Below are 25531 nucleotides of genomic sequence, written 5' to 3'. Positions count from 1 at the left end.
CAGCCACAAATAGCTAAACAACGTGTATGGAGAAAAATGGTTTTGCAGCACGTATGTACATGGCCTTCAGTGACGTTAAGAAAGTTTCATGAAGCCACCTTTTTAGTGGTTATTCACCTACCTCCTCCTTTGTGACATCGATGAGTCGAATGCAGAAGTGCTCCAACCTCTGCCTTGATTTTAGCTTTAAACGATAGCAGCCAAATTTTATCTCCTGTCCCAACGTCGACGGCCAATAGCGGACGCATTTGTTCCGCCCTCGTTCGGCCTCTCGTGTCACCATGACGATCACGGGTGCTTCCTGCTCCCATACCATCTGCCAGAAGTGTGCGGCCGTGCCAGAAAGTGGACTTTGGCAGGCAATGTGCACCAACTTTTGGCTTCCCACCAACAACTGTACGTGACTTGCATTGATGTATTCCTCGTCGTCACCAAGGCACACGCGATTGTAGTTGTCTGCACAAAACAACAGAAATAATGGATTATAAAGAAGAAGAAAAATTGCTTGGTTTCAACCTGACTGAAAAAAAGAAAACTGATTGTTCAACAAAACTAACATAAAATTACATCAGACATATACCTTTGGCGATGGACATAATGGTGATTGTGAACATTAAAAGATACAATCAAGCAATGTGTTATATGTGAAGACATCATGTTATTGGTTTGTCCACAGCCATTTACTTGTGATACGCAAACACCTGGGCATGTGAATTTGTTTCGTGGGACAGGCACGGACATCATCAGAGTAGAGATCACTTGCGACTCGTAGTCCAGGTAGGGATTTGTAATTTGTTCCGAGTGCTGGCAATAACTCACCTAGTCTTAACAAAAGGCATCATGGGACCTTTACCATCGACCAGCTAATGACAGCCGGATGGGACAACCAGCTTAACGTCCGTGTGAGGGACGTCACACTTCGGGGTGCAACTCCCCGCCTATGAGGCAACAGTCCGACAGTTTATAGTCACGTCAGGAATCGAACCCAGACGAGATAGCTGAAAGGTAAGTGCGTGCCTCTTGACCATCATATTGGAGGATAGATATTAAGGGCATAGAAATACATGGAAGATCCGATACACCATATACAAGCATGCCAAAATGTTGGAGTTTTATTAAACACTCCTTGCAGAAAGTGATGTTACAAAGGGAGCTGTTAACTTTCAAAATCCAGACATCTTTCAATATTCTCATTATTTTGTCTCGTTCTGATAAATGAATTTTTCTTTCCTTTTATGGTGAATCAGAATAGGTCATTTATGATGTTTATTGCAGACCAGCAAATACCACCCGCTGCTTCACTGATGGGAATACTGAGAGAAAAGGGCAGGGGGGGAATGCAGGGGAGGGAGAAAGAGAGAGGGAGAGGGATGGGTGAGAGATGGGGAGAGAGAGGGGGAGGAGAGAGAAGGGGGAGAGAGAGGGGGAGAGAGAGAAGGGAGAGACAAAAAGAGGGGTGGAGAGAGAGGGATGGGTGAGAGAGGGGAGAGAGAGGGGAGAAAGAGAAAGGAGGGGAGAGAAAGAGAGAGGAGGGGGAGAGAGAGAGAAGTGAGAGAGAAAAAGAGGGGTGGAGAGAGAGAGAGAGAGAGAGAGAGAGAGAGAGAGAGAGAGAGAGAGAGAGAGAGAGAGAGAGAGAGAGAGAGAGAGAGAGAGAGAGAGAGAGAGAGAGAGAGAGAGAAGGGGGGAGAGAGAGAGATTGAGAGAGAGATTGAGAGAGAGAGAGAGAGAGAGAGAGAGAGAGAGAGAGAGAGAGAGAGAGAGAGAGAGAGAGAGAGAGAGAGAGATGGGTGAGAGAGTGGGAGAGAGAGAAGGGGGAGAGAGAGGGATGGGTGAGAGAGGGGAGAAAGAGAAAGGAGGGGAGAGAAAGAGAGAGGAGGGGGAGAGAGAGAGAAGTGAGAGAGAAAAAGAGGGGTGGAGAGAGAGAGGGATGGGAGAGAGAGTGGGAAGGATGGGAGAGAGAGGGTGGGAGAGAAAAGGGGGAGAGAGAGGGGAGGGAGAGAGAGGGGTGGGTGAGAGATGGGGAGAGAGAGGGGGAGGAGAGAGAGGGGGAGAGAGAGGGGGAGAGAGAGAAGGGAGAGAGAAAAGAGGGGTGGAGAGAGAGGGGGAGAGAGAGGGGGAGAGGGGGGAAGAGAGGGGGAGAGAGAGGGGGAGAGAGGGGGGAGAGAGAGGGGGAGAGAGAGAAGCGAGAGAGAAAAAGAGGGTGGAGAGAGAGGGATGGGAGAGAGAGTGGGAAGGATGGGAGAGAGAGGGTGGGTGAGAGATGGGGAGAGAGAGGGGAGAGAGAGGGGAGGAGAGAGAGAGGGGGAGAGAGGGAGGAGAGAGAAGGTGGAGAGAGAGAAGGGAGAGAGAAAAAGAAGGGTGGAGAGAGAGAGAGGGGGGAGAGAGAGAGAGGGGAGAGAGAGTGGGAAGGATGGGAGAGAGAGGGTGGGAGAGAAAAGGGGAGAGAGAGGGAGGGAGAGAGAGTGGGAAGGATGGGAGAGAGAAGGGGGAGAGAGAGAGAGAAGGGGGAGAGAGAGGGGAGGGAGAGAGAGGGGTGGGTGAGAGATGGGGAGAGAGAGGGGGAGGAGAGAGAGGGGGGAGAGAGAGGGGGAGAGAGAGAAGGGAGAGAGAAAAAGAGGGGTGGAGAGAGAGGGGGAGAGAGAGGGGGAGAGAGAGAGGGGGAGAGAGAGGGGGGAGAGAGAGGGGGAGAGAGAGGGGGAGAGAGAGAAGCGAGAGAGAAAAAGAGGGGTGGAGAGAGAGGGATGGGAGAGAGAGTGGGAAGGATGGGAGAGAGAGGGTGGGAGAGAGAAGGGGGAGAGAGAGGGGGGAGAGAGGGGGAGAGAGGGGGAAGAGAGGGGGGAGAGAGGAGCGAGAGAGGGGCGAGAGAGGGGGGGAGAGAGAGGATCGGGTGGGTGAAAGCAAAGGTACCCTACATTGCCAAGCAACGGTGGATCCTTCCTCGCACTCCCTCATCCCACCACACCCCTTCCCCTCCTTCCTCCCACCTCACCCCTTCTCCTTCCTCCTCAGACCAAACACCCTCTGGACTGCACTCTCCCTACAACAATTCGTGGCTTGTGCAACCATAAATTATTAATTGTGAGAAAATAACTGTTAAAAACCCCAAATAAGGAAGAAAAAAATGTGATCCTACAAAGTATTGTTGCCATTATCCTTGGGAGCTCAGAAGAGTAGCGTCACAAACAAACAAACAAACAAACATGTCATTCGCTTTTATAAAGAAGTTAGTATTGCTCCAAGTTCCGAACAAAATGAAATAACATCCCAAATGAGAGCGGCTCACAGAAAAAGGGGAAACAATGAAATTTTGTGTTAAACAAACAAAACAAAAATCACACCAGATGACACCGAGGCACTGAATGACACTTTGTACTTTGATCCATCGACCAGCTATTACAAGGCAGAATAGGGTGTAATTTTTGTTGTGTTTAGCAGAGTAAACTGCAACCATAGTGTGGGGTAGCGCAGGTGAATGAACTGCATATGTAATATCTCGTTGTCTCTTCACCTTACCAAGTCACTCACTCCGAACTGCCATGTTGTATAAAGATGTGTCTGAACACCGTGGGGCCACACCGTAGGTCTCTCTCAAAATACCACCCGTCGCTTCGCTGAATATGGACGAGGGATACTCTTCTTCTTCTTCTTCTTCTTCTTCTTCTTCTTCTTCTTCTTCTTCTTCTTCTTCTTCTGTATATGTTTTATGGCGTTTTCCCTGCCTTGGGATCTGAATGTCCTGAGTTTGAGCCCCATTGGCCACTGAATTAACACCAGCTGGGGTTGACAGCCTGTTATCCTTCCGAGGTCAACGAAATGAGTACCAGTGGACTGGTATAGGGGCACAGCATCAGCGGCATAGCTGTGTCTCAACAAAATGGTAGCGACCCGGCAGCCAAGCTGCCATATGCAAGAAAAAGAAGATGGCGTTTTCAAAGGCATGAGGGCCTGTACATGCCATACGCCTGGACATAACAGCGGTGAACTAAGGAGCCTTGAAGTTATCCACAATACGATGTGGATTTCCTACTCGTGATGAAAAATCTAATAACCATATCACAGGCCCCAGTTGAGTGACACCCTATCCACATAGTCAGTCAGGTGGAGGGGTCCATCGGTAACAAACTGGGTGTTCAAAGTTCATTGGTATAATTTGAAAGCTTTGTGTTAGGGTACCATTTATACCTGGTAGCAGTTTCAAACGAGTAGCTTTTATTTCAAAATTTGTTGTTCAAAGGAACCTCTATCAGTTTGATACTGAGTACAAATGTCCTTGTAAGTCATTTACACTGAGAAGATTCTGGTCATATATGTGATGAGTGAATATAATATACATATAAATAAGGTACCAAATGAAAGCTTACACCGTGCTGGTACCTCCAAATACTAGTTTTTAATTCCTAAAATATAGAAAATAAAATATACAAGTCGGGAGACGGCGATGGGTCACGAGCAATGTACAAGGTTCGCCTTTTTTATTTTTTGACCTTCGAGGGGACGCCACTGGAAAACTGGCGGGAATCGGGAAAAACGTAAATGATCAAAGTTGTAGTACTCGAAGAGCACTACTTGCATACCAACTTTCATTCGAAACAGTTGAAAACCCTAGGAGCTCGATGCCCAATTTATTGATTTTTTTTGATATTTTCTAAGTTCGTGACCTTGTGACCTTGACCTTGGGATGAAAATGAAAAATCGAGCTCTGTGGGGCTATGCAGGTGCCATTGGGCTAACCAAATACCGAAATCCCTGCCAGATTCGACAAACCCCCTCAGAGAAGATGTAACTTGAAACTGGCAACCCCCTAAAAACACATGTTTCTTGGGCGTGGCCCCGCCCATAATGGGCGCAGCAAGCCCATTCTCAGGAAAACACAACGAGATAATGACATAAACCTCCCACCCAAATTTTATCAGGATCGGATCAAAAATCACGGAGCTATGCTCGGGACAGACAGACAGACAGACAGACAGACAGACAGACAGACAGACACCCATAACGAATATAGTGGTCACTTACTGACTCGTGAACCAACATTTCTCACCAGTATCTATTTTATATAGGAGAGGAGGAGATCTATCTATATTATCTATATTATATACTCTCTATCTACATTATATACTGTATATAGATAGTATTATATACTATCTATATTATACACTCACCTGACTTATTTATAGTTTTTTGACACTTCAGAACTTGCTGTCATTATTTCTAACGCCATTTTAATTATTTTCGTTCATTTAAAAAATGGACAGTATGGAAACGATTTGCATTATTCACATCACTGGTGAGGATCCACATACTGGTCTCACTTCACCGAGGGATCTGGAATCCTGGAATTCCCTCCCAAGAGCTGCTAGGTTATGACAGCACAACAAGGGCAGATACCACAAGTACATTATCGTATGAAATGTTGGAGGCTCTTCACTTTGAAACGGGACTTAGATAGACGTGAAGCAACGAAGAAAGATGAAGTTGAAAAAAAACGAATATGTTTGCGTCAGTCAACATCATCTTCAAGCTCAACTGTGATGGATCAAGTTTGCATCTTCTGTCCATCTGGGAAAACTTCAAAGTACATTGAAGGAACATGAACAAGAGAACCACTGACAAAGAGTTACAATTCGCAACATCGCTATGCAGAGACAGGACACATGTATTGTTGCCGTGGCAACAAGAGAACGAGTTGTTGCTGAGGCTTGGTACCATAAATCGTGATACAGGCTCTATACCAACAACAAAGACCTTCAGAACCCAGCTCATAAAAGAAGACACAGCGGAAAATGATAATGATGCTCAACACAAGCCAGTTGAAGCTACAGATTCGCTTACCTTGGGAGTAATATTCACGGCTCTGCTGATTGTGATTCAGAGGTCAACAGATGTCTAAATAGAGCCTGAGGAGTCATGGATTCACTGGATCATAGGGTGTGGTGCTGCTGGTACCTGTGCAGGAAGATGAAAGCCCGAGTCTTCAGGTCCTTGGTGCTTCTAGTCTTGCTCTACAGATGTGAGACTTGGACTCTGACCAGGGATCTGAGACGAAGACAATTCCTTTGGTACCAGGTCTCTTCGGAGAACCCTTGGCTATCACTGGTTGGACTTTGTGTCCGATGAGCGGTTGCTGAGAGCGACTCAAATGAGATTTGTTACCAGGATAGTTTGAGAGCATCAGCTGCGACTGTATGGACATGTGGCTCATTTTCCTGACGCTGATCCTGCTCATCAGATTCTCTCAGCGAGGGAGCCTAGTGAGTGGAGGAGGCTAATGGTCCGACCACGTGCCTCGTGGTTGCATCAGGTTGATCAGCATCTCGAGGAGATGGGGATGGGCCTGGCATCTGCCTGGGGGATGGCCAGATGGAGGCCCCTGGAGTACCGGCGGAAAGTGGACGCAGCGACGCACTTGTCCGATGCATGCTCCCTTACCTGACCTGACCTGACCTGAAGCTACATGTTATGACCAACTCTTCCAACACAAGACAAGACTTGTTTCAGTCTCCACAGATTGTTCCACTAACTGAGCTAACTCGTCTTCCAGCAACATATATGCATGTTCATGAGGTGTCTGCAGTTAAAGACTCGACCAAAAAGCATATTCGTCAAAAACTTCAGGCTGCTGAATTTGGCAATACTCTTCACATATTTCCTGACAGCAAAGGAAAATTGCTCGTCTTTCCTGAGAATCTCAGCAAGTATGTCCTTGCAGAAGAGAATGTGAGGCTGAGAACAGAACTTGAAACCTTTCATATGATGTCGACAGAAGTCAGCCATACACTGCACAAAGCAGCCTTGCATCTCAGATCAATGATAAAATCTCAAGGCAAGATCAGGCAGTGGCCACTCCTCCCCTCTGCCATGGATAAATCTACCTCCAAAGTGCCAAAAAAGTGCAGGGGTCCTATTTGCTTTAGTGAGTGGAGAAATTAATCCAAAGAATCCAACTTAACAGCTAAAAATGTTGGTGGATTCTTATTCACAAGATCTGGTGTACGCTGTCAGTTGTGGGTCTTAAGTTCCACCTAAGCATGTTTTACTTCCATGTGAAGTGAAGGCGTTGACAAGAAATACAGAGGTTATTTTCCTGAGAATTTTATAGTTGCAGTGAGTGAGACATGGTTTCAGGAGGAGAGTAACTGGCAGACAGGATTAGAAGGCTACAAGGTGCATCGGTGTGATAGGAAAGAGAGAATGGGAGGAGGAGTAGCAATCTGGGTAAAGGACAGCATTGCATCAAGAGAAAGGGGTGACATTAAAGAGGGAATTAAAAAGAGGATTCTGTATAGGTAGAGATTAGAGATTGTAAAAACAGTAAGATACTGATGGGATGCTTTTATAAGGCTCTGGGTGGGAAGGAAGAAGAGGAAGGATGAGTACATGAAGAATTCAAAAGGGCATGCGGTAAGAGAAGAGTATTCATTATGGGGGATTTTAACTTGCAAGGGATAGATTGGGTCCAGGAACAGGGAAAGGGCAGAGAGGATGAGGATTTCCGAGTTTTATTCCAAGATTGCTTTTTAACCCAGTTTGTAGATAAGCCCATGAGGGGGAGTGCAGTGTTTGACCTCCTTTCAAGTAACGATCCCAATATGGTGGAGGAAGTGGAGGTTGGGGAGCATTTAGGAGCAAGTGACCATAGCATAGGAGCAAGCAAAGATTCTGTTGAGGGTTAGAGTTCAGGATAGTAGGCTAAGGCTATTCAATTTCAGGAAGGCAAACTTTGAGGGTATGAGGAGAGAGTTGGGTGATAAAGATTGGAAGACTCTGACAACAGGACAATCAGCATCAGAGAAATGGGAAATCTTCAAGGACCAAATGTGGAGAGTGCAGAGTGAGTACATTCCAATGAGGTGTAAAACTAGAAGTAGAAAGAGACCAGGGTGGTTGAGCAGTGACATAAGGATTGCTCTTGAAGAGAAGCAAAAAGCATTTATTACGTTTAAAATAACAGGACTTGAGTTAGATTTATATCACTATCGGAGTAAACAGAGACAAGTGAAGAAAATAACTCAGCAAGCCAAAAGAGGATGAGAAGGACATGGCTAAGAATATAAAATGTAACAGCAAGGCTTTCTTTAAGTATATCAGGGGAAAAGAACAGGTTAGGACAAGTGTGGGCCCATTGAGGAATAGCACCAGGAGAGTGGTTAGTGATGAAAGTGAGATGGCAGGCTTATTAAACAGGTATGTTTCTTCAACTTTTACACAAGAACAGTCAGGAGAATTGCCAATAGCTGAGAGTATCTATCGAGGAGGTGAGGAAGGGTTTTTACAGAAGATCCAGGTTAGAGTGGAGGAGGTAAAGGAACAGCTCGGTAATCAGAGTAGATAAGGCTCCGGGTCCAGATAATATGCAACCGAGAGTATTGATGAAGGTGGCTGAGCAGGTAAGCGAAATGTTAATGGATATTTTCAAGAGCTCACTGGAGACAGGACAGGTACCGGAGGATTGGAGAGTAACAAATGTAACACCATTATTTAATAAAGGATCCAGAGAGGAATTGGGAAACTATAGACCTGTTAGTTTGACTTCAGTTGTGGGGAAGGTGTTGGAAGCATTAATTAAGGACCAGATGAGGAACCATTTAAACAAACACAAACCAATTAAAGGTAGTCAGCATGGGTTTACCAAAGGTAGTTCCTGTTTAACAAATCTTTTAGAGTTCTAGGAAGCAGTGTCTGATTGGGTGTTTGAGTGAAAGGCAGTGCACATCGTATATCTGGACTTCAACAAGGTGCTGAAGCAGACTTCCTTTTTAAATGGTAGTCCGATTACTAATCTGCTCACTCAATGCATAAGAATTGTAGTCAATTACAATTACACCTGTTTTCCTTAATTATAGCACCTGTTGATTACTGCTTCAACTACTGACATGTATTCATTTCTCTGTAACTCATCTATTGGAACCTATAATCAAACATATTATCATCAAATGTATTTCATTGGAACTTGTATCTTCTCTTGCTTTGCTAAAGGCCTAATGCCAACTCTCTTAACCTTTCCATGCACCTGATGGTCTTTCCTGCTGCTGCCTTTGTCCCCTGTCTCCCCTCCCTTTTCCTCTTCTCTCTCTCTTGTAGATTTCTAATTGAGGTCGCTGCCATCTCTTGACAAGCCTTTCTAAAGATCTATGAAATGTGAACAGCCTGGATCTGTCTAGAATTGTTTTACTTACAGTTGTACCCTTGCCTTGCTTTAATCCATTTGTCCTCTTTGACCAGTATGATAAGAACTTTGTGGGATGACTTTCTCATGTGAAAACTGGCCCAGTCAAGGTCAGATTTCGGTCGATATGACCCAACTCCCCTCCTTCTCTTGTTCTCTTCTCCATGGCCCCCTTAACTTTCCCCAACCTTCCCATAGGCATTATATAAAGATGATTTCTGTAACTCCGATTTAGCGGAGAACATTGTATGTTTTACATCGATGCTCCTTCTCTCCATGATATCGCGCGTAATAAATATTCTCTGATTGAATTGTACTTTGCCTTGAGTGGACATTGAATATTAAAAGTTACATTGAGTATTAAGAGTTATCTTGAATATTAAGAGTTCCACAACAAAGGCATTTGATAAGGTACCACATCGGAGGTTGTTCGCCAAAGTGAGGGCTTGTGGAGTAGTTGGTCAGGTAGCTCATTGGATTGCAAACTGGCTTAGTGGTCGGAAGCAAAGAGTGGCTGTGAGTGGGAGGATGTCTTGCTGGAAGGATGTAAGTTGTGGGGTACCTCGGGGATCAGTACTCCGACCATTACTATTCAATATTTACATCAATGATTTGGATAGTGGGGTGAAGAGTAAGCTTTCCAAATTTGCAGATGACACAAAGCTTGGAGGTAAGGTGGAGAACAAAGGGGGTGGTGATCAGATTCAGGAAAGTATTGATACTGTATAGATTGGGCAAAAGATTGGCAGATGGAATTTAACCTGAGCAAGTGTAAGGTGTTACATTACACATTACATGGACATTAAAAAAATCGTGTCTGTGCTGGGATCGTCTCTCTGCAAAGCATTAATAGGAATGCATGTGTTCACTGGATGAAATCAGAAAAGACTGGACAGTATCTCCATCACTCTTTGAGAGGTTGGAGGCTTATACCTTCCAACAATATGCCACCAAGTCCAGTGTGAAGAATGTAAATGAGCTGCATTATCACTTGTTCGCCAGCAAAAATGGCCAAGTCGATCCACACCAGTTGTATTGCCATCTTGTGCAGATGCCCATCACAAGCACATCTTTCGAGCAAATTCCAAAACTGCCATATGGAGAAGGAAGGAGCCTTGAAGCCAGACCCGACATCCCATCACGAACCGATCGAGGTTCCTTTGAACAACTAATTTTGAAATGAAAGCTACTACTTACAGATTGTTATCAGGCAGAAATGTGTTCCTCAATAGCAGAGCTTTCATATGGTACCCATGAATCTTGGCTACTCCAAGTGTACCAGTGGCTCAATTTTGGGGCCGTACCTGATCGACTAATAGAGGTATGAATTAAAATGACAGACCAGAAGGAGGGATCACAGACTTTCTTAAATAAATAAATATTCTAAACTATAAGAATTGCTGATTTCTTTAAAATTTCAGATTTCATTCCAGATTTAGACAGTTATTTATTCCATGAGATCCAATCCTCAAATTCGAAGCCAATCCATAATACTATATATATATATATATATATTGATTTCCCACTCTCTTTTAAAAATCGCAGAACCGCCTTGCAGAGTCAGAAATGCTTCTGGGTCAATTGACCAAAAATGTTTGGCATATCCAACACGCCAATTGCCACCTCTTTAATTCTTGGAAATAGACACAATCTGAGTCCGTCAATATCGAGGGAATTTTTAAAACAGATGGTTCAAATATTTGGGTTCCTACAAGTATCACTGTTCCCAGTCGAGTGACATCCTATCCTATGGAAGAATGAATCAAGATGACAGAGCAGAAGAAGGGATGACAGCCTTTCTTAAATAAACTAGAGGGGGAGCACTCGGTAGAGTGCAAAACCTCCACCACCAATACTGCTAGGTCACTCAAGTGAACCTGATATCCTATTCATTCAATTTGACGTCAACAGTGCTCACAGAGTTATAGTTTGCAACTTTCCCTTTTACTTTTAACTTTTACATACTCAATTCATTCGTCATAACTGGATTCCTTGAGACAGAAATTGATTTTACGTGGGTATATCCACCTGAAGTTCCAAAATCAGCCGCAATTATAATTTTGGCATGTTTTTTGTTGGAAATCACTTATAACATGTAGAAATGCAAAAAAAAATGCAAATATTTTTTCAAATTGGCCGCCATAGCGGCCATATTGGATTTTGCACCAAGTCCAAAATCTAATGGCATGATCCTTGGACCAGACCTAACCCCCCCTCCCCCCACCAAGTTTCGGCGAAATCCGTCGAGGAGTTTTTCCGTAATACTGTTAACAAACAAACAAACAAACAAACAGAAAGGGGTGAAAACAGTAACCTCCATCCATCTTCGATGGCAGAGGTTAATAAACATGCTAAGATATAAGAATTGCTGATTTCAACAGTTATTTAGTCTACAACATCTGATTCTCACATCCAAGCCAGGTTTTGATTATATTCTTTAACTAGCAGGGGTATCTGGTGTTGCCAGGCAACACCGGTTCCCTTCTCCCACCCCTTTTCCTCCCTCCTTCTATACCATCCCCACCCTCATCCCACCCCTTCCTCTGCTCCTCCCGCCCCACAATCTCTCCCTCCAGACTCTGACATACCCATTCCCCTCCCTTTGGGCTCCCACTCCTTCTACTCCTTCCTCCACCCCTCTCTCCTCCCACTTCCACCCTTCCCCCCCCCTCCCTCCCCCCCTCCCCTCCCTCCACCCTTCACCTCCCTCCACCCATCACCACTCCTCCCCTCCCTTGTCCTACCCCAGTCCCTCAGTCCCTCCAGACTCCCACCTTCTCCCTCCTCCCGCCTCTTCCCTTCCCCTGCCTCCAGACTCCCGCCCCTTCTCCTCCCTCCTCTCACCCCAGTCCCTCCAGACTCTCACCCCCCTCCTCCCATCTCCACCCCTTTGCTCCCTCCTCCCACCTCAGTCTCCCAGTCCCTCCAGACTCCCACATCTCCACCCCTCCTCCCTCCTCCCACCCCTACCCTTCTCCTCCCTCCACCTATCTCCACTCTTCCCCTCCCTCCACCCATCTCTACTCTTCACCTTCCTCCACCCATCTCCACTCTTCCACTCCCTCCACCCATCTCCTTCCTCCCACCCACCCCTTCCCCTCCATTCAGATTCCCACTCCTTCCCTCCATTCAGATTCCCACCACTTCTCCTCCTTCCTTCCACCTCCTTCCTTCCCAACCCTCCACCCATCTCCATCCCTCCCCTGTTGTACATGATATTTGTACATGCCAAAAAGGTTCACAAGGTGTTTGCCTCGACGTTCATGACCAAGAGTCTTGGAACAATCCAGAAGCTTCGTTGCTCGACTGTCCTTCCCATTGAGCTACAGGTAAAAAAACAAAAACTAAAAAAAAAATAAAAACACATATACACACACACTACTACTATTATAGAAGATATCATCTATTTATAATTCCAGCAATGTGTGTGTGTGTGTGTGTGTGTGTGTGTGTGTGTGTGTGTGTGTGTGTGTGTGTGTGTGTGTGTGTGTGTGTGTGTGTGTGTGTGTGTGTGTGTGTGTGTGTGTGTGTGTGAGTGAGACCGCTGTTTCTCGACAACCAGTGGTCCGATCTAACTGAAACTTGCCAGCTATGTTGCTGGGGACCTGAGGATGTGCCTTTTCAAGGTTTCATATTAATCGGACAAGTGCTACCCAAGTTACAGCCATTTATTTATCAAACCAATGACAAGACACGTTTCTGCATAGGCGTGGCTGCATAGGCGTGGTTGCGTAGGCCGGTGCGCGGCCGGCCGACGATGACGTCACGTGCCGTGCTGGTTAGGATGGGGATCGGTGCCTTAGTTACCATGGGGTCGGAGTGGCAATGGTCAATGGCAGCGAATGTCATGGCAAGCAAAGACAGGGAGGTAAACTTGATTTTAATTTGGATTTTAATTAACTCTGTGTGTGTAAGTATCACAGCAGTTGTTACTTCAATGAAAGCGATAATTCGTGGAATGCTTGTGAACATTCTATACGGGCACGCACCACTTCTGGATAGTGATCACTTAATGTATCCAAATAATTTCTCGGTTTTTTTATGCACATTTATAGATAAACACAATGTTCCAATCCAGTCGTCGTTTACGAGAGCGAAGGAACGGCCTGTGTGGTTGTTTGAAAGTTTTTCTTTGTTTTTTTTTGGTTTGCACGTATGGCCACGCACTTACGGGCACGCGAGAGCGAAGGAACGGCCTGTGTGGTTGTTGTTTCTGGCTCGCGGTTTGAAAGTTTATTTTTTTTGCATGTGCAGCCACGCACGTATGGGCACGTACCAGTATCTACAAAGTACAACATAAAATCAGAAAACGAGGAGAGTTCCACAAGCATATCAGGAGGTCAGGAAGCTGTGGGAGATCTCAAATGAGGATAGAGAATTGTGTTCCATGATATAACAGTCAATGCAGACAGACAAACTAACAATTACAGAATGTCAGGACAAAAACAGCAAATATAGTACTAATCCTTGCAAATTTGCCTTCTTTATTGTTTGACATGATCTTGAAGCATCTAAAAAATAATTAAGGCATTAGTTATTTTATAACTTGGTTTACGCAGTTCTTCAGCTAAAATGTAGGGTCGGTAGGTCGAAATATAAATATAAATATAATTTCAATTTTTAGAAATTAAATATTTTTATGATTTTTTTTTTCGGATGTTCCATGGAAAAGACACGGGTAGGTGGGGGGAAAATAAATATAAATCCCGGACCAGGAGGATCTAAGACAACATTGAAGATGGAAGACCATTCAAATGCAGGATGCCCATGTTCACTGTATCATCAGATGTGAAAAACAATAAAGGATTAAAACTTGTTTTTACAATATAGTCTGGCATGTTTTTCTTATAGGAACCTGTTGGATCATCAAACAAATGGAAACAATGCTGAGAAAATTACTGTCCAAGTCGTAGATGTGTGCGTGCACACCAGTGCATAGTGCTGGATATGATTAAAAAAAGGTGTTTACTCGGAGTCAACACGCTAAAAATGGTCAATCAGAGCCATAACCAGCTCTTACTTTTCAGTTGGCATCTGATCGTACCGTCTCCCCATCCCCATGAGCACATCAAAGGCTGATTTCTGGTCAGTTAAAGGCTGAATATCAGAATCTCGCAGGGAAACTTTGACGTACTTGGCACCGAAATCTTTCAATACGAACAGCGGTGTACAACTTTCGCTGGAAACAAAATCGGCACGATCAAGAGTAGCCTGCGAATCATCCCTGCTGCTGCACTGAATTGATGCAATCGTTCGGCCAGAATATTCGTCGTCAAGATGTTGCGTGATTAAATCACCAATACAGTCACTCAAATTTATACCGCTGACATACTTCTTAACGATCACTTTTGTCCCAGAAACCACAGTCAATCTGAAGCACGCTGGCCACTGCTCAGACGCCATGACCGAAGTCGACTACACAGTTTGATTAAAGGTGACTCGGCATTCTGGTGCGCGTACGAAATTATATTTTGAAAATAAATGTCGACGTTTACATTGAGGGTTTTGAAACTTTTGCACCTTCGGCGGAAACTGTATAAATATAAAAGGCTAAAAATGTGTTTTATATTTATATTTCATTTCGGCAAATATACTGTCGGCGGATTCGTAAACCAAGTTATAAAATAACTAAGGCCTTCGTTGTTTCCTAATTTGTTGAAACGAAAGAAAAATAATCATTTTCATTCAGGCAGAAAGTCTGCCAATTTTCCCAACCCATAAACCAACGGGGCTGTAGTGTACATCACTTACCCTCAGTTTGCTAAGACGAGTAAACAATCAAATATCGCGGGGGTTCCATTCCAAGAAAATGCCGCATCGTTAAAACAAAGGGCCGATGGGAAAAGGGAGGTTTGGTTCCTGGGCTTCAAGAAAATATAGAGGAAGGTGGGTGGCAGCCAGAAATAAACATGTAATATATATGTCTACATATACATATATATATATATATATATATATATATATATATATATATATATATATATATATATATATATATATATATATGTAAAGCATGTCAACATTGAAATAAAAATGTAAATAAAATAAATTCAGTATAAAACTTGAAGGGAACACTGTGGAGCGCATACCTTCGCTATGCTGATTAGTTTACATTTTGTGTCCCACTGATCGGTCAATCTAGATTCGGACCTGAACCAAGCTTGAATTGGCTTGTTCTTGTCACCGAACCAACTCATCCACCACGTTTTGACATAACTCATCCACAACATTTGAGATATCATGCAATATCGTTTTTGGCCACATCTCTCAATGGTAAAGAATCAAAAAAAATTATCGGATCTGGATCCAGATTTAGATCTTCAACAAGATGTAATCAATTCTTCCTTGTCACATACCCAACATGTCCACCAAGTTTCGTCTGAATCTGACCATAACTTTTTGAGACATCGTGCTATGCTACTGTACCCCGCTATTCACAGGGTATACATTCCAGTAAAATGCCCCGAATGTCGGGACATTGCTTCAGTGAAAAACGAGGGGGATAGGTTCTCGGCGGTTCGTGATTCATGAGGAAGAATCAAAAATCCCATTCAAAACCATGAATATGCCCGCAAAAAAAGAAAAAAAGAATATGCCCGCCAAAAATGCGAAAACTGCGAATATGGCCATGAAGAACAGCGAGCATTTGCAAAACGTGAAAAAAGTGAATACGCGAAGCACAGGACCAAGAATGTCGAAGCAGATCACATTATGTAAACTTCGAAGAGCGAATCTGTGAATAGCGGGGTCTGACAGTATATAGTTTTTGGCCCTATCACTCAAAGGTGAAGAATCACTTTTAAAATTCTCATATCCGACGTGCACACAGACACACAAACAACCAAGAAGAAGACATCGTGCTGAGCACAACACTTGCAAAATTCATAAAACAAATTTGACCTCAAAAATAATTGCTGGTTGAATTAAATGACCAAACATTCAACTCCTCTTCAAATTTCAAGTGAATCAGATGAAAACTGACAATTTTGGCCTATGTTGACCTTTTGGCCAGTGTGGACCTCCAAAATAATTGGCTCGTTGAATTCATTGACATGAAATATATACCCTCTTCAAATTTCAAATCAATTTAATGAAAATTGAGGATTTTAGAAATACCACCTTAGTTGTTGACCTTGGGCCTATGTTGACCTTTTGGTCTAAGTTGACCTCAAAAATAATTGGTGGTTGAATATTTTGGAGGGTAAGAACATTGCGTACTGCACTCTGCCATAAATAGAAAACACAAGACTTAGCTCAGGATGATGATGATGCTGTTGGAGCGGGGAGTGGGGAAGGGGGAGCGGGGAAAAGGATTTAGCGATCAAAGAAGCAACTTTAGCTTTACGACAAAGTCACCTGCAGCATTGCCACATAGGAGAAGGGTATGACGATCCTTAACCACTTACCTTGAACCTTGAAGCAGATCTCTCCTGCTTGAACAAGTAGGTATGACACTACGACATGGCATTCTCTTCCAGAATAATCCCATCCCATCAGCGTTAAAAAACCTTCTCCAGCATAAACCCCTTCGCCTCGATTAGTTCCATGAGCTGTTGTGGGTAGTTTTTCACAGAATCACGATCCGCCGATGCTGCTTCGTCCAACTAATTTGACATTACGACATTATGGAAGCCGACTCATATTTTGAACTTCTCAAACCAGCCCGTGCTGGTGTAGAACTTGTGGGTAGCCATGTTTGAACTTGAGCCTTCGGTCCTGGGTCCTTCGTGGAAACGTTGTTAAATCTGCAATAATTTCTCCCCTATCACCGTTCCACTCAAGGCACTATTTTCTGTGTTTGGTCCTCGATCCAAACATTAAGCGCTTTTTCCATCCTTTCAACACAAAGATCACGGGACTGGAATGGCACTTTTGCGCTTTGGGAGCGCTGACAGCAACACTTGCATGGATATTTGACTCATTTTCACAGATACACCACACAGTCGATTCATTGCGAAATGACGTCCTGCAGGTGCCGCACTTTCACCTCCAGCCAACCGATCGAACAACTCCATCTTTTGGCCCAACATGATAACCTTAATCTGCCTTTTGTGACAACTAATTTTTCCCATCGTTTTACGTTTCATTTGTTGACGGTGCACCAACAAAAGGCTCGAAATGGGAGGCAGTCGTACATGCAGACGTAAACAATGACTCATCTCGGCTCAAAAACCACGATTGGCCGAAATGAAATGCTGCAGTAACTAAATCGGAACACAGTAGGTTGCCCGTGATTGGTTGAAACCCACGATATTCAAACCCGCAATATTTGAAGGTTTAATGGTACTCGGTGATGAAAATGCAATCAGAGGTTTTTAAAAGAAATTTCAACACGTTGTCTCTTTCTCTAAGATATTAGAACATGCTGAACAATGCTGTCAGAGCATGATGTTGCACGAGTATAACTTGAATATGCAACGGTGAATACAAGAGTGAAGAGGAATGGATTGGAGTAGAAAGAGGCAGTAAAATATCAATTACCAATCGGATGGTTTTGTCAGAACTCAGCTTAAAGTGATTCTCATTCATAGCAAATCGCCTATTAGAGGGAAATCTCATTCATCGCGAATTTCGTCTGAAGCTGAAGGGTTACAAGAACTTGCAATACACACTGCTAATTTAATTACTATCTACAATACATTGATGCTATATCATTGCAAGTTTCATCCAGGCATTGATTAGTTGTTAAAGTAATTAGAAATTAATTTGTGCCAATTTTTGGTGTTGAATTGTTAATCAAAATTCAAACCTGCATAAACACGCCTCGAGTTATCTGACTTAAACATGGCATTGAATAAGCCTTGTGTTGGCTTCACGGTGAGGATGGCGGGCTTACGATCGTAGGGTAGTGGTCTCCCACTAGTCAATCGTGATGGACAGGTCAATCCCAGAGTCTTGGAACAGTCGATCTTAAAAAAAAATTTTTAATAAGAAAAGGAGCCAGGGCCATCCAAGAAGAGGAAAAAAAACTTTCAATTTCCATCAGGAATGGGAAAATGAATTTATTTTATGAATATCAAAGACAAGAGAATCCGTCTCATTTGTTACCAGAGTGTAGTCTTGAGCAAAAGAGGTCATTTGGAACGGCATCACAAGACAATGCATGCAAAATTTCAAGAAAATTTATCCTTTAAACAGCGTTATTTGGGCAAAGAAAGTTGGCGGGTTAAAGGGAATTTTGAAAGCTCGACAGTCATTCTTTTCGAAACCTGCGGCTAAAGGCAAGTCTAGCATGGAGGGGTCTTTTTACATCAGAAGATGAAATTACGACAGCCATCAAGAGCATGCCGACTGGCACCTCGACAGCCGCCAGAAGGGTGGATTCGTTTTCCGAGGACAGGTATCAGCAAATACATTGACTCATCAGACTGTGAATGTTTCTCACTGCGGCTTTGAATCTTACCATAACTTTTTGAGACGTCGTGCTATGCTACTGCCGTGCCATGCCGTGCCGTCTTTGAATGCCGTGCCAACAAAAACAACAAAAAAGGAGGACTTTCTCACTCTTTGGCCACTCAAAGAGAGGACAAGAGGCGAGGATGTACACGACGGATTCAAAAAGGTATGTGACTGTGAAAAGCATTCCGATCACGAAAATGGATTCAATCGCAACCGATGGTGCACCAGTAATGCTGGGTGTCAATGCAGGAGGCTTGATTGCACTTTGCATAAATAATCCTGAATTCCCCTCCTTTGTCAATTACAACTCTGTTGTTCACCACCAAGTGCTAGCGAGCAACGTCATTGACTTTTCTCATGTAACGACAGTTGTTGTCAAGATCGTCAACTCAATTCGTGCAAGAGCTCTGCAACATCGGTCGTTCAAATCGTTACTCAATGAGCTTGATGCCACCTATGGTGAGCTAATCCTTCATGCAGACGTGAGATGGTTCAGTCGAGGAAAAGTCCTCCAGAGATTTTTAGATTTGATTCCTGAAATTGTCACCTTTCTTAATTCAGGAAATGAGATGTCAGGAAATACCTGTCAGATAATGCGTGGTTGCTCGACTTGTGGTTTCTTACAGACATTACGGAAAAATTGAACGAGCTGAATCGCAAACTGCAGGGGTGGGACAGACACTCGTCACACATGATGAGTGCAGTGAATGCATTCAAATTGAAACTGGGCCTGTGGTCCTCTCAGTTAAAGAACAACATGACCGAGCACTTCCCAAATCTGAAGAAAATCCTACAAAATGTCAAAGAGAAAGGGGTTCTATCGAAAAAAAAAAAATTCTGTGTCCACCTGAACAGATCGGAAAAGGAATTCAACAGACAATTTGAGGAGGTCGACACGATGGAACAAACCATGATGTTCGTCTCAAATCCTTTTCTTCAAGTGGAAATTGGAGTACTGATGGCAAAATTTCAGCAGGTGTTTGAACAAAGCAGCGGACTTCAAATGGAGATGATCACCAAGCAAAATGACAAAGAGCTGAAAGCTCTGTCAAGGGCCAAAGACTTTTGTGGACTTGTGAACAGAGAGAAGGGCCCTCTTCTGACATCCTGTGCACTCCAGGTGAAGGCCTACTTTGGTTCCACATACCTCTGTGAGATGGACTTTTTCCCAGATGAAAATCACCAAGTCCAAGTGTCGCACTCGTCTCACAGATGCCCATCTGATGGACTGTACGACGCTGGCCATTTCAAACTAAGACCCAGACTTCAAAGCACTCACAAATAGTGTACAAGCACAGGTGTCACACTGAGAATAGGTGAGCATTATGAATGGTGTACTTTTTTTTTACAGGTTTTGGTGAAGTAGAATTTTTAAGGATAGATCTTGAGATGCATTTCAATTTGAAAAGTGATCTTGTTTTAAAAAGGTTGGAGACCACTGTCGTAGGGTCTTGAGTTTGTGTCCTTGTCGTGCAATTGAAATGACACCAGGGGGCTTGACTCAGACCGTCATCCTTCCAAGGTCGGTAAAATGAGTACCAGCTTACTGGTAACAGGGACACTGCATCAGTGGCACAGCTGCACTTCTAGGAATGACGCAACCGGCAGCCACAGGCTTCACACTAAACAACAACATGGCATTAAGGCCAAAGTCACATTTGCTCTACGGTGAGGATACGGCAGCTGTACGCCCTCTGAATTGACAGAAACGTGCGGCGGTCACAGAGTTTCTGCGGTGGCCTCAGGGTGGCCCAATGCCGTATGGTTATATTTTACAGGCCATAGGGTCGCCGTGCAATTATAACGCGGAGTTATAACTTTTTTCATTTCTACGTTCGCCGTAGCAATTCGACAAGCCGAAAAAAAAATTAACCCATTCGTTACCGTCCGTCTGGCCGCACGTTCGCCTTAGGGCCCCCCTGCGACCGCCTTGCGGTCGCCTTGCGGTCGCCTTGCGGGCACCTTGCGTCTGCCTTGAAAATTCTATGGCCGCCGCAGGAATGCCCTAACGTCACCGTGCGACATCAAATCAAAGACCGTACGGCAACCCCACGTTTTCGGTCTCCACAATTTATGAATATGCCATGCGGCTCCCCGAAAGATAAAAACATATGCGACTGCTACATTGTGTGACCGTGGAAATACTGCGGCCGCCGTATAATTGCTAGTGGCCGTAGATTTTGGAGACCCCACGGCCGCCGTGGCAAATGTGACCTAGGCCTAAGTCATAGCTAAGAATCAGTGACGATACACACCCACACGTGACATGTGCGGGTGCACGGATGACACAAGCGGGTGTGCGTGTGCGTGCACACACACACACATACACACACACACACACACACACACACACACACACATACACACACACACACACACACACACACACACACACACACACACACACACACACACACCTAAGGCATTGGTTGTAAACAGTCACTACCCTCAGGTAACTGTGTGTCCAATGTTATTTTCTTCACTCTCAATGGCCCAGCTTGGTCAGGATTGCTGCATTTTACAGTTGGTGGAGAAATAGGTTTCAACACACACTTTGACTTGAGTCCCATTTTAACGACAAACTTATCCTGATAGGAGTCTGGGGTGGCATTGCCATCACATAAAGCAATGCGTACATTAAAAGAATGACCCGAGACAGCTCAGAGCACATCAGCGAACCAAAGTGGAGGTACACAAACACCAAAGAGCTGTATATTCCCAAACCAGGCTCTCTGCCATTTCTCTTTATGATCCCTTCCCAATGCCAAAGATCAATGTCCATGCACAATGAGCACTGAGAGCCAAACCCACATGTTGGCCAGGCTATGGCACTTCATCCTATGCCCTAAAATCCACTTCAAAGTCCAATCGGCCCTATAGGAGGTCAACTTGTGCATTACAATGGGGAAATCATTCCATGGCAATGATTGAAGTCAATGAGTCCCTGATATCTACTCCCTGCACTTCGGAATGGGACAAGGGTCAGGGATGGGGAGCATGCAAGAGGTCATACATTAACTTTGTTGCACCAGCAACTTTATTTTATACATATTAGGCCTATTATAAACACAATCAACACACTCTCAGTCTCCAACCATCCGATCTGAATCTGGTATGAACATCAAACCCGTCACTGACTTAAATACCTGGGTTCATGCATAATGGACTTGGGAAAAGATATCTAGATCAGGAAAGGGATAGCCTGGACAGCCTGCAACAAATTAAACTAAACTTGGCGATCAAACTTGCCACAGAAGTTAAACTTACACCTCTTACACAGTTGAAAGTATACTTGTGTATGGCTCTGAAAGGTGGACCCTTTAATCGTGCAAAAATGCAAAAGCATCTTGATGCAACATGCACTAACCTCCTTCGGCGTGTTAAAAACATATCGTGGAGGAATCATGGTATGTCTAATGATATTTATTATAACCACCCACTGATCTCAGAGACAACTAGCAAACGAAGGGTTCAAATAGCAGGTCACTGCTTTCAGGCCAAGGAGCAGGTGATTTCATCCCTCAGCCTTTGGAAACCCAAACCATTAACATCGAAGCATGGGAGGACATTGTTCTCCCCTGACATTATTGTCAGAGACACAAGTATTCAGGCCAGCAATGTTCCTACGGTGATGGCTGCCAGATATGTCTGGGGAAGAGGGTTGTGAAGTCCGTCGAGGGCACGGCCGCAAGACGATGATGTTGATGACGACGACGCCGACAAACACTGATCCTTCCAACATCATAACTCAAGAGGTTGGCATTGGTACCATGAAGTTCGCTCGTATTACAATGACAAATCTCATGTACTGCCTTTTACATTTGTTTGTACGTGATATGGACAGCTATGGACGATAAATGTTTGGATGTACAAATAAATCGGAAGAATATAAACAAACCACTGGATGAGTGACAATACCAGGGACATTGAACTCTCAATTGTGCACGATTGAGGAAGTTTCAGCTTAATGCTGTCATCACTTGCTCAATCTACATGACCTGAGCTAACGAAGCGGAAACTGGAGGCCACACAGGAAATTGATCAACAGAAAGAGAAAAGTGTTAATTACAACAAATGCTGTTTGCATTAGCACTTATTACACTGAATTAAATTAAAATTACTTCATAATGCATATCCCTATATCAATTCATACCCCAAGCCTAGTGTTAGCTGAATCGTTAAGGTAGTATTTAAATATATATATATATATATATATATATATATATATATATATATATATATATGTATATATATATTGGAGGAATCATTTCACATTTAGTGATATTTATGACAACCACCCACTGATCTCTGACACAACTAGCGAACGTAGGGTTCAATTCGCAGGTCACTGCTTTCGGGCCAAGGAGCAGGTAATGGAAACCCAAACCATTAACATCAAGGCATGACAATACGAGGGAGATCTTAGGGTGTTGACTTTGAGCCCCTGTCGTGTCGTTAAGTAACGTCAGGTGGGTTGACTCAGCTCGTCATCCTTCCGGGGCTGGCAAAATGAGTACCAGCTTGACCTTATCTCTCAATGGTGAAGAATCACTTTAAAAATTAAAGGAATTCTTTTATCTGGATCCGGATTCGGACCTTCACCAAAATTGAATCAATTCTTCCTCGTAGCATGCCCAACCTGTCCACCGAGTTCCGTCAAAGTCCGTCCAAAACTTTTTGAGACATCATGCATCATGCTGTATATCGTTTTTGGCCCTATCTCTAAATTGTGAAGAATGTCTTTAAAAATTCTCGTATCCGGTTCAAGATCTCCAGCAAAGTCGAATCAGTTCATCCTGATCACGCACACAATACGTCCATTGGATTTTGTCCGAATCCGTCAACAACTTTTTGAGATATCCTGCTCACAATCAAACAGATAAACAGGGATGAAAACATAACCTCCTTCACCTTCGGTGTCGGAGGTAATAATAATAATAAATTCCTCCCACCCTACCCCCACCCCCAACTCCCCACTCCACACTTTTCTTCCAAAAAAAGGAAAATAAAACTACATGCCTATTTAACCTGAAATATATTTTCAAATAACAAATCAAACCTCTTGATAAGCTCACAATTATGAAACTGAGAGATGTGATGCAGCATACGACAGGAGCAGGAAAGTGTACTCACATGGGAGAACACCCTGGAAACGGTTCCGCTGGAGATTCTCAGGTGCAGAAGCCACATCACAGCTCTCGTCCACAAGTAAGTTTTTAATTACCTATGGAAATGACAACACCTTGTTTGAATAGCAATAAACCAAGATACGACCGACGACCTTGATATGCAAGAAACAATACTCTGCAAACAAAAACTTTTTCTTTGTCATTTGCTATTCAAGGTCTCTGTTTACTTTCACTTTGTCTTTAAGGATAATTGAAAGGAAAAACATTTTGATTTCTTGTATCGAGTGGAGAGAAAATGAAACCACCTTGTGAGATGAAATCAATCCCAGATTAAAATAGGGGAGTGGGGGGCAAAGGAGGGGGGAAGGAGACTCGTACTACTTTAACATTCTGTGAGAGTTAGACTGTTATCGGGATGTTTGAGTTGCGCTGCCTTTTCAGAGCTTGCATTTTACAGCCTGTCATGAGTTTCCTTGAGGACATTAATACAGGACCTGACTTTCTGATTTCCCCCACTTGCACAGACAACGAGTGGCTATCATTTGAATTCTCCGCACTCCGTAACCTCCATCGTTTCGAGTCATTCCATGAACTACAGAATAAAATTTGATGAGAATGCATCGATGGTTGTGGTTCCAACCACGTTCGATGTTAATCCACCATTATGTTTGATCTCAATTAAAGGTCACGTGAGAGAGTGCGCAAGAGAGATAACACCAGACTTGATGGCGTAATATTTCTTGTGTCCTTCTGCATCTAGGTCGTCGGTTCGAACCCTGGCCGAGTCGTACCAAAGACATTAAAATGGCACGTGCTGATCCCTTAGTTGGTGCTCAGCATTTGAAAAGGACATGGACAAAAAAAAAGAGGACATGGAAAAGGAAAAGGACATGGAAAAGACATGGACATTTGAAAAAGAGCATGGACAAACAGGCCACATGTTGGTAATAATAGCACAGGCTCTGATGGGCCTAATGGACTCCTCTTGCGTCAAAGTTCCTTGTTTAAGGAAACTCGTCATTAGAATATGAGATGCTTCTAACTCAAGTGATAGTTGCAAAATGATTTTCAAAAGGCACATGACATTTCACCTTTAACCTGTTAAACTCCAAATTAAATCTGTTCACCTGTGTTTCACATGCTATACTTCTGCCAACTTTGGTTTGCATATCTTAACTACTCACAGCCTGCAAGGTCTCTGTTCACAGAGCAATGGATTACTGCCCTCTCTTACATACTGTGGCCCAGCAGCACATCCGTCCCTCCTGAATTCTGGAGAATATAAAGCTCTCAACATTATTTACCTCCCATGCAATGAAGCAGAAACATGATATCGTTGCTGTTACATCACAGACAAATTGGTGGCTTTCTGAGCTGTTTATACTCCACAATCCTCCGATTTAGGATCCTCTGCACTCTCAGCCCTCCACCCTTCCCGAGCTACTCCAGGATGCACAGATACGTCCGGTAAACTTTTCCTGGTTAAAGGCTCAAAATCCACACTCTTCTTGCAAGTTAATGCGCATCCTCCCCTCCTCTCTTCCTGTTCGTTCATTCTCTTGCTTGCTTTGTCCATATGTGACCCCAGTGCCCGACTGTGCATGGACTGGCATCACATGATGAGCAAAGCAGGCAACAGTCATCCCTCTCCCCCCTTTGAATTCATTAATCAGTGAAGTATATCATTTATTTATTTATTTTTAAGCAACGATTCACTGTACTCTGCCTCAAATAGAAACCACAAGACTTAGCTTGGGATGATGATGTTGTGGGGGGGTGGTGGAATGGGATAAGGGTGAGCGGGGAAGGCGATTGGAAAAGCAACATTAGCTTTACG

The 25531-nt window shown here is 43.8% G+C and overlaps 1 protein-coding gene across 5 annotated transcripts in view; it reads right to left on the bottom strand.

Moving 5' to 3' along the window:
- Positions 1-25531, bottom strand: part of LOC147027209 (tyrosine-protein phosphatase non-receptor type 13-like) — a 284017-nt gene that overhangs the window by 11472 nt on the left and 247014 nt on the right. For all 5 annotated transcript variants that reach the window (XM_085883442.1, XM_085883444.1, XM_085883445.1 and 2 more), the window contains exons 39-40: positions 23699-23789; positions 122-456 (exon numbers count right to left, since the gene is read on the bottom strand). In XM_085883442.1, coding sequence (XP_085739568.1) covers positions 122-456; positions 23699-23789 — 426 coding nt within the window. The remainder of the gene's footprint in view (positions 1-121; positions 457-23698; positions 23790-25531) is intronic.

Source organism: Eptatretus burgeri, chromosome 5 (genome assembly GCF_056783735.1).
Source record: "Eptatretus burgeri isolate ZD-2024b chromosome 5, Ebu_testis_v1, whole genome shotgun sequence".
In the NCBI taxonomy this organism is placed as follows: domain Eukaryota; kingdom Metazoa; phylum Chordata; class Myxini; order Myxiniformes; family Myxinidae; genus Eptatretus; species Eptatretus burgeri.
This window is presented reverse-complemented; position numbering and strand designations above follow the sequence as displayed.